Source organism: Nerophis lumbriciformis, linkage group LG24 (genome assembly GCF_033978685.3).
Source record: "Nerophis lumbriciformis linkage group LG24, RoL_Nlum_v2.1, whole genome shotgun sequence".
In the NCBI taxonomy this organism is placed as follows: domain Eukaryota; kingdom Metazoa; phylum Chordata; class Actinopteri; order Syngnathiformes; family Syngnathidae; genus Nerophis; species Nerophis lumbriciformis.
Window position 1 is genome coordinate 9,296,587 of NC_084571.2, and position 10,914 is coordinate 9,307,500.

General features: G+C 41.3%; 1 protein-coding gene across 1 annotated transcript in view; it reads right to left on the reverse strand.

The window, feature by feature from the left end:
- Positions 1-576: 576 nt before the first annotated feature.
- The window catches only part of LOC133620200 (germ cell-specific gene 1-like protein), an 11,184-nt gene continuing 846 nt past the window's right edge, over positions 577-10,914 (reverse strand). The window contains exons 2-5 of the mRNA XM_061981485.1: positions 10,820-10,867; positions 10,555-10,707; positions 1,502-1,613; positions 577-1,438 (exon numbers count right to left, since the gene is read on the reverse strand). Coding sequence (XP_061837469.1) covers positions 1,147-1,438; positions 1,502-1,613; positions 10,555-10,707; positions 10,820-10,867 — 605 coding nt within the window. The 3' untranslated portion in view covers positions 577-1,146. The remainder of the gene's footprint in view (positions 1,439-1,501; positions 1,614-10,554; positions 10,708-10,819; positions 10,868-10,914) is intronic.

Below are 10,914 nucleotides of genomic sequence, written 5' to 3' on the forward strand. Positions count from 1 at the left end.
TCTGAGACCTGGGCAGAAAGCAAGGACGTTCCCAACACTTGACAACACAATGTGGTTATTCCAAATCTTAAAGAAACAAAATGACTGTTTTGAACTTAGAAGCTTTTCGTCTGCACAAAAAACACAGCATTTTCCGGACTATATATGCTGCAACCACTAAATTTCGGAAGAAAAAAATGATTTTCCATATACAGTTTAAGCCGCACCTGACTATAAGCCACAGATATACGTTGTGAAAATGAGTTATTTACACAGAAATATTCTGTAAATGTTTATTTACATACCTTAATTGTTTCCAAACGGTGTCTGTAACAGGGCAGTAAAACGGCTGATCAAACAAAACAGAAACCATGGTCGTGGACCCGCTAGCTGCGGAAGCTAGCTCCCCATTCAGCTAAACAGACTCAATAACTTCACGGTGACGTTTTGGTGAATTCACTGAGGAACTTGTGAAACTGAAACAATACAAAAAGAATGCTATTGCAAGTTGATAATACTAACACAGACACTCGTAGCTATCATAGTTTTTAAGGTATTATGGTTTTATGGTTTCAAACAACATATGCAACCCAGCAATTGCGGTTTTTCGATTCTTTTAATTTGATATTATCATGATTAGCGTTAATCGTTACATCCCCACACTTACAGGTTACTTGAATAATCCTTTCAAGACCAATATGTCACAATATTATCATGTGTTGAGGCGCTGATCCCTTCTGTTTGAGCTTCAGTGTTAGCATAAACAGAAGACACACACACACACACACACACACACACACACCCACACACAATGTAATAATATAAGAGGCACCATGTTGTCCTCTGTGTGTCAGCAGAAACGACATGTCCAGTCACATGACTCCCTGCTCGTCCATACGTCCACGCGGCTAAGTGTCAAAGGTCACGTGGTCAAAGAAGCAGCTTAGTGTCAAAACGCCGCTTAGCATATCACATGACCACGTGGAAGATTTGATGAGATGCATGTTGTGTCAAAGCCGAGCGTGTTACATTATTTCCACCACACACACACACACATAAAAAAAATTCCGTTATTAGATTTTTCAATCCCACAGTCGAGTGGGTGGAGGGAAATGGGTCCAGGATGTGTTGCAGTGGACCACAGAGTCAAAGGTCACCCTTCTATTTTTAGCAATACGCCTCTCCTTGCGGCTCGGCGGCGTGGTCCATTTCCAAAACGTAGGCGGTCCCCGTGGGTGGCTTGTGCCCGTTGGCGGGGGGCAGCTCCAGCGGGGCCTCGGCGTCGGCCGTCACGTACCACATGTGATCGGGGAGGTCCAGCTCCATCAGCTTCTGCTTGATCAGCAGGCTCTTCTCGATGTTCCGCCTCTTGAACTTGAACTCGATGATGGTCTTGGTGTAGCGGTTCAGCGCCGTGACCGCCGAGCCCATGCAGGTGCCGAAAGACCCCCACGCTAGGCTGGGAGGAGGAAGTCACAGTTTGTGATGGCCGACACACATTGTTCATGAATATGCTTCTTACGCGTAAGACCAGCTGTAGTCCCAGGTTTTGGGTCTCCAGTCTTCTGGACCCATGGCCACGGCCAGCTGGAAGATGGTGGTGAACATCATGTGGGCCACCATCCCACAAAGGCCTGCAGGCACGTTCAAAGACGTTGTAGTCCCAGCACAACATAAAACACCACTTTTAAGACATGTTGAAAAACTTTTTAGTCCTAGCAAACATAAAACACCACTTTTAAGTCATGTTTAAAGACTTTTTAATCCCAGCACAATATAAAACACCAATTTTAAGTTATGTTCAAAGACTTTTTGGTCCCAGCACAACATAAAACACCACTTTAAGTCTTTTTAGTCCCAGCATAACATAAAACACCACTTTCAAGACATGTTGAAAAACTTTTTAGTCCTAGCAAACATAAAACACCACTTTTAAGTCATGTTTATAGACTTTTTAATCCCAGCACAATATAAAACACCAATTTTAAGTCATGTTCAAATACTTTTTAGTCTTAGCAAACATAAAACACCACTTTTAAGTCATGTTTAAAAACGTTTTAATCCCAGCACTACATAAAACACCACTTTTTAAAACATGTTTAAATACTTTTTAGTCCTAGCAAACATAAAACACCACTTTTTAAGACACGTTTAAAGACATTTACGTCCTAGCAAACATAAAACACCACTTTTAAATCATGTTTAAAGACTTTTTAATCCCAGCACAACATAAAACACCACTTTAAGACTTTTTAGTTCCACCATAACATAAAACATCGCTTTCAAGTCATGTAAAAATACTTTTTAGTCCTAGAAAACATAAAACACCACTTTTAAGTCATGTTTAAAGACGTTTTAATCTCAGCACTACATAAATCACCATATTTTAAAGACATGTTTAAATACTTTTTAGTCATAGCAAACATAAAACACCACTTTTTAAGACACGTTTAAAGACATTTTCGTCCTAGCAAACATAAAACACCACTTTTTAAGACATGTTTACAGGGGAACATTATCACAATTTCAGAATGGTTAAAATCATTAAAAATCAGTTCCCAGTGGCTTATTATATTTTTCGAGGTTTTTTTCAAAATGTTACCCATCACGCAATATCCCTAAAAAAAGCTTCAAAGTGCCTGATTTTAACCATCGTTATAAACACCCGTCCATTTTCCTGTGACGTCACATAGTGATGCCAACACAAACAAACATGGCGGAAAGAACAGCAAGCTATAGCGACATTAGCTCGGATTCAGACTCGGATTTCAGCGGCTTAAGCGATTCAACAGATTACGAATGTATTGAAACGGATGGTTGTAGTGTGGAGGCAGGTAGCGAAAACGAAATTGAAGAAGAAACTGAAGCTATTGAGCCATATCGGTTTGAACCGTATGCAAGCAAAACCGACGAAAACGACACGACAGCCAGCGACACGGGAGAAAGCGAGGACGAACTCGGCGATCGCCTTCTAACCAACGATTGGTATGTGTTTGTTTGGCATTAAAGGAAACTAACAACTATGAACTAGGTTTACAGCATATGAAATACATTTGGCAACAACATGCACTTTGAGAGTGCAGACAGCCCAATTTTCATCAATTAATATATTCTGTAGACATACCCTCATCCGCGCTCTTTTCATGAAAGCTGATCTGTCCAGTTTTGGAGTTGATGTCAGCAGGCCAGGGAAGCTAGGGTCGATAGGGGGTTTAGCTCGCTGGTCTGTGGGAACAAACTGCCGCCTTTGCTCTTGCCGTGCTACCGAGGCCCTTTGTCCCTGAATTGCTCACATACTCCGGCAGATTCAATGGGGGTCTGGCGGCAGATTTCTTTGACTTTATCGTTGGAAATGCATCTGCTTTGAGTGTCGCAGGATATCCACACATTCTTGCCATCTCTGTCGTAGCATAGCTTTCGTCGGTAAAGTGTGCGGAACAAACGTCCAATTTCTTGCCACTTTCGCATCTTTGGGCCACTGGTGCAACTTGAATCCGTCCCTGTTCGTGTTGTTACACCCTCCGACAACACACCGACGAAAGTGAGAAAATGGCGGATTGCTTCCCGATGTGACGCCACGTTGTGACGTCAACGCTCCGAGAGCGAATATTAGAAAGGCGTTTAATTCGCCAAAATTCACCCATTTAGAGTTCGGAAATCGGTAAAAAAAATATATGGTCTTTTGTCTGCAACATCAAGGTATATATTGACGCTTACATAGGCCTGGTGATAATGTTCCCCTTTAAAGACATTTCCGTCCTAGCAAACATAAAACACCACTTTTTAAGACATGTTCAAAGTATTTTTAGTCCCAGCACAACATAAAACATCACTTTTAGGACATGTTCAAATACTTTTTAGTCCTAGCAAGCATAGAATACCACATTTTAAGACACGTTCAAATACTTTTTAGTCCTAGCACAAATAAAGCATCACTTTTAAGTCATGTTCAAATACTATTTAATACCAGCACAACATAAAACACCACTTTTAAAACATGTTCAAAGACTTTTTAGTCCCAGCACAAATAAAACATCACTTTTAAGTCATGTTCAAAGACAATGTAGTACCAGTACAACATAAAACACCACTTTTAAGACATGTTCAAAGACTATTTAGTCCTAGCAAACATAAAATACCACTTTTAAGACATGTTCAAAGACTTTTGAGTCCCAGCAAAAAAACAACAACATCCCCTTTAAGACATGTTCAAATACTTTTTAGTCCCAGCACGACATAAAATATCCCTTTTAAGTCATGTTTAAATACTTTTTAGTCTCAGGACAAAATAAAACACCACATTTAAGTCATGTTTAAATACTTTTTAGTCCCAGCACAAAATAAAACACCACTTTTAAGACATATTTAAAGACTTTTTAGTCCGAGCACAACTTAAAACATCACTTTTTAAGAAATGTTCAAAGACTTTTTAGTCCCAGCACAACATAAAACACCATTTTTAAGACATGTTCAAATACGTTTTAGTCTTTGCAAACATAAAACAGCATCAAATACTTTAATCAGCTATTATTTCAACTATTTTTAACATTCTGTTTCTATCCAAATGAAAGTACCATAACAATGATGGCCGCTGTAAGAAAAGCTTACAAATCAGGAGTTTGTATCCTAGTAGTACGTTGCTCCAAATAAAAGTGAACAAGAGAATAAAATCCTGCTAGTAATTTGTTTGTTTGGATGGATCATATTTATATTCAGATTGAATAATATCACAGTGCTCCATCTCTCAGCCCCTTTGGACTTTCTGCATCCTTTCATCCTGCACCCAGAACCCTGCAGCTTTACTGGGGATTAACTCCCAACAACGGTGTGTGTGTGTGTGTGTGTGTGTGTGTGTGTGTGTGTGTGTGTGTGTGTGTGTGTGTGTGTGTGATTAGGTCCTTTGGGCAGGTCTTGGTCAGGGCCCAAAAGCTGCCTGCCTCCAATCGGATTATTGCACAAACGAACAGAAAAATCCTCAGTCAACCAGTGTAGACCACCCCACTAACCTGCTGATAACTAGTCTAACTAGTCCTCTTGATGCACCACACTGACCTGATATTAGACCTCAGATTATACTCAAGAGGGCGGCGTCCTGCTCGGCTGCGGCTGCAGAGGCTAGTGGTAGTAATGGAACTTTTTTGGCAAATATATCGGTCAATTCTGTAAATTTCAAAGTTAACTTCCAACGTAGTCACTCCATAACAACAACGACATGGACTACAGGGAGGAGGTGAAACATCTGGTTGACTGGTGCAGAATCAACAACCTCGTCCTGAACGTCGACAAGACCAAGGAGATCATCGTCGACTTCAGGAAGCACCAGTCCAGCCACACTCCACTCTTCGTCAACGGCACTGCAGTGGAGATGGTAAGCAGCACCAAGTTCCTGGGGGTGCAGATCACTGACAATATGACCTGGTCCCTACACACCGGAGCTCTTGTAAAAAGAGCTCAGCAGCGCATGCACTTTTTGCGTCGGATGAAAAGAGCACAGCTCCCTCCCCCCATTCTCACCACATTCTACAGAGGCACTATAGAGAGCCTGCTGACCAACAGCATCTCTGTCTGGACTGGAGCCTGCAGTGCCTCAGACTGGAAGTCTCTCCAGAGAGTGGTGAGGACTGCGGAAAAGATCATCAGGACTCCTCTTCCTCCTATCCAGGAAATCGCAAAAAGCCGCTGCCTGACCAGGGCTCAGAAAATCTGTAGAGTCTCCTCCCACCCCCACCAAGGACTGTTTTCACAGCTGGACTCTAGAAAAAGGTTCCGCAGCCTCCGTAGCAGAACCTTCAGGTTCTGTAACAGCTTCTTCCCTCAGGCCATCAGACTCTTGAACGCATCAAAATAATTCCCTCAATTCCCCCCAAAAAGTATTAACTCGCTGGAATATAAAGACAATATAACATACATCCATAAACGTGGATGCATATGTAAAAGTGCAATATATTTATCTGTACAGTAAATCTATTTATTTATATCTGCACCTTATTGCTCTTTTATCCTGCACTACAACAAGCTAATGCAACGGAATTTCGTTCTTATCTGTACTGTAAAGTTCAAATTTGAATGACAATAAAAGGAAGTCTAAGTCTAAGTCTCTAAGTCTAATAACTAGTTATCTTAATGAACCGCACTGACCCACTAATAATTACTCCAACTAGTCCTCTTGATGTGCCACACCTACCTGATATCGAGTCTTACTAGTCATTTTGATGCGCTGCACTGACCTACTGATAACTAATGCAACTAGTCATTTTGATGTGCCACATTGACCTGCTGATAACTAGTCTAACTATTCCCCTTGATGCACCACAGTGACTTGCTGATAACTAATCTAACTTGTCCTTTTAAAGCGCAACACAGCTCTGCTGATGACTAGTATAACCAGTTTTTTGATGCACCACACTGACCTGCTAATAACTAATCCAACTAGTCCTTTTGATGCGCCATACTGACCTGCTGATAACTAGTCTAATTAGTCCTCTTAAAGTGCCACACCGACCTGCTGATAACTAGTCTAACTAGTCCTCTTGAAGCACCACAATGACCTATGGATAAAAATACTAACTAGTTCCCATTTGATGCGCCACACTGACCTACTGATAACTAATGCAACTAGTCCTTATGATGTGCCACACTGACCTGCGTATAACTATTCTAAACAGTCCTCTAAAAGCGCCACACTGACTTTCTGATAACTAATCTAAAAGGTCCCGTTAATGTGCCACATTGACCTGCTGAAAACTAGTCTAAATAGTCCTTTTGATGCGCCCCATCGACCGACTGATAACTAGTCCAACTAGTCATTTTAATGTGCCGCACTGACCTGCTGATAACTAATTTAACTAATCATTTTGAAGCACCACACTGACCTGCTGACAACTACACCAACTAGTACCCTTGATGCGCCTTGATGACCTGCTGATAACTAGTCTAACTAGTCCTTTTGATGAGCTACACTGACCTACTGATAACTAATCTAACTAGTCATTTTGATGTGCCACACTGACCTACTGATAACTAATCTAACTAGTCATTTTCATGTGCCACATCGACCTATTGATAACTAGTCCAACTAATCATTTTAATATGCCGCACCGACCTGCTGATAACTAATCTAACTGTGGCGCTGAATAGTGTGGCACTAGATAGTCATTTTGATGTGCCGTATTGACCTGCTGATAACTAGTTTAACTAATCATTTTAAAATACCACATTTACCTGCTGATAACTAATCTAAGTAGTGATTTTGATGCACCATATTTACCTGTTGATAACTAGTTTAACTAATCATTTTAAAGCACCACACTGACCTGCTGCTAACTACTCAAACTAGTACCCTTGATGTGCCACACTTACCTGCTGATAACTAATCTATATAGTCCTCTTAAAGCGCCACACTGACCTACTGATAACTAGTTTTCTTAATGCACCATACTGCCTTTATGACAACTTAGTCGAACTAGTTTTTTAATGCACCAAACTGACATCATGACAATTAGTCTGACTAGTTTTTTAATGCACAAAACTGACATTATGACAACTAATCTGACTAGTTTTCTTGATGCACCATACTGACCAACTGACAGCTAGTCCAACTTGTTTTCTTAATACACCATACTGCCATCATAACTAGTCTGACTAGTCCTCATCATGCACCACACTGGCATTATGATAACTAGTCTGACTAGTTTTTGTGATGCACCATACTGACCAGCTGACAACCAGTCTAACTAGTTTTCTTAATGTGCCATACTGACTTTAGGACAACTAGTCAAACTAGTTTTCTTAATAGACAATACTAACATTTTGATAACTAGTCTGAGTAGTCCTCATCATGCACCACACAGACATGACAACTCGTCTGACCAGCTTTCTTGATGCACCATACTGACCAGCTGACAACTAGTCTAACTCGTTTTCTTAATGCACCATATTGACTTGATGACTTTATGTTTTCTTAATACACCACACTGACATTATGATAACTAGCCTGACTACTCCTCTTCATACACCATGCTGACATTATGATAACTAGTTTGACTAGTCCTCTTCATGCACCACACTGATAATATGATAACTAGTTTGACTATTCATCTTGATGCACCACACTGATATTATGATAACTAGTTTGTCCAGTCCTCTTGATGCATAGCACTCACCTGATAACCAAGAGTGTCCTGATCAAACGTTTTCACTTCTGATATGATACTGATAATAAAGCTTTGAGTATTTGCCAATACTGATGTTATTCTGAAACGATATCAGCAGGAATCATCCATACTTGTATTATTTAGTAGTGTGGGATGTTAGAAAAGGTCTGATCAAGTGAGATGAGTCAAACAGAGAACAATGGTAGTCATGGAAAACACTAACCTATTTATCATGAGCTGTCTGAAATGGACTTATGCTGTCTTTAAGTTGAAGTGGAGTGGTAATTGTTTTTGGCGACACCTGTTACTCACGATTATCCATTAGGGTAAACTCATGAACATCTGAATGATGCGGACACGTTTGGTACTGGATACTTGGTATGATATCAAATCAATGTACAAGATCAATATCTATATGTAGTCCTCTTAAAGCGCCACACTGACCTACTGATAACTACTCCAACTTGCATGCTTGATGTGCCATACTGACTTGCTGATAACTAGTCTAAGTAGTCCCCCTAAAGCGCCACACTGACCAACAAATAACTAATATAACATCATAACATCATCTTAAAGCACCACACGTACCATCTGATAACTAGTCAAACTAGTCCTCTTTAAGCACCACATTTACCTGTGATAACTACTATAACTAGTCCTCTTAAAGCACCACAATGACCAATGGATAAATATACTAACTAGTTCCTATTTGATGTGGCACATTGACCGACTGATAACTAGTATAACTAGTCCTCTTAAAGCGCCACACTGACCAGTGGATAAATATGCTAACTAGTTCCCATTTGATGTGGCACATCGAACGACTGATAACGAGTCTAACTAGTCCTTTTGATGTGCCACACTGACCTACTGATAACTAAACTAACTAGTCATTTTGATGCACCATACTGACCTGTGTATAACTAGTCTAAACAGTCCTCCAAATATGCCACACTGACCTACTGATAACTAAACTAACTAGTCCTTTTGATGTACCACATTGACCTGCTAATACCTCTTCTAACTAGTCCTTTTAATGCACCACACCAACCTATTGAAGCACCACATCAACCGACTCATAACTAGTCTAACTAGTCCATTTGATGTGTCACACTGACCTACTGATAACTAATCTAAGTAGTCCTTTTTATGTGCCACTTTGACCTGCTGATAACTTGTCTAACTAGTCATTTTATTGTACCACACCAACCTATTGATAACTAGTCTAACTAGTACTTTTGATGTGCCACATCGACCAACTGATAAGTAGTCTAACTAGTCATTTTGATGTGTCACATTGACCTGATAACTAATCTAACTAGTAATTTTGATGTGACACACTTACCTGCTGATAACTAATCTAACTAGTCATCTTAGATATCTTAAATGTCGGATAGGGACACCCCTTACTGATAACTAATCCAACTAGTCCTCCTAATGCACCACACCAACCTGTTGACAACTAGTCTAACTAGTCCCTTTGATGTGCCACATTGACCTGCTGATAAGTACTCTACCTAGCCATTTTGGTGTGCCACACTTACCTGCTGATAATTAATCTAAGTAGTCTTCCGAAATATCTTAAATATTGGGTGGGGACACCCCTACTAATAACTAATCCAACTAGTCTTATTAATGCACCACACCAACCTGTGGATAACTAGTCTAACTAGTCATTTTGATGCGCCACATCGACCAACTGATAACTAGTCTAACTAGTCCTTATGATGCGCCACACTGACCTTCTGAAAACTAATCTAACTAGTCCTTATGATGCGCCACGCTGACCTGCATATAATGAGTCTAAGCAGTCATCTAAAAGCGCCACATTGACCTGCTGATAACTAATAAAGTAGTCTTCATAAATATCGGATGGGGACACCCCTACTAATAACGAGTCTAACTAGTCCTCTTGATGCTGATACTGCTAGTTTTACTCCGGCCTTCCTCAGTGAAATTTTTTACACCTGCACTACGTCACTGGGTGTAAGTGGTTAGTACTTTTACTCGGCATAAGTACTTCGAATACATCTAAAGTCCATCAGAGGCAGTACTCTGGCCACCTGCTCAGTGGCCTTGTGGTTAGAGTGTCCGCCCTGAGATTGGTAGGTCGTGAGTTCAAACCCCGGCCGAGTCATACCAAAGACTATAAAAATGGGACCCATTACCTCCCTGCTTGGCACTCAGCATCAAGGGTTGGAATTGGGGGTTAAATCACCAAAAATTATTCCCGGGCACGGCCCCCGCTGCTGCTCACTGCTCCTCTCACCTCCCAGGGGGTGATCAAGGGTGATGGGTCAAATGCAGAGGATAATTTCACCACACCTAGTGGGTGTGTGACAATCATTGGTAATTTAACTTTAACTTTAATACTCAGTACGAAAACAATCTTGGCTCCGCCCCTCCAGCTCCAGGCGCTTACCTGACAGCGCGGTGCACATGGCGGCGAAGGCACTCAGCTTCAGTTTGTTCATGACGCTGAAGCAGGGGCACTGTTCCAGGATCATGAGGGCGCCGCCCGCAAACAGCAGGGCCAGGTACAAGGTCTCGGCCACGATGCAGAGCCACAGCACACCTGCGAGGCGCACGTCACAAAAAGCAAAAGCCTCTTTAGCCACGGTCCCCGCGGGTCAAGGTGTGTCATAAGGGACCACCTGACAAGGTGTATGCATGGAACGGAAACTGACCTCGCTCGTGTTCAGGTGCGATCTCCGAGAAATCTCGACAGTCGAAGCCTGGCGTCACACAACATTCCATGGTCAACGTTTTTTACAGCGAGCAT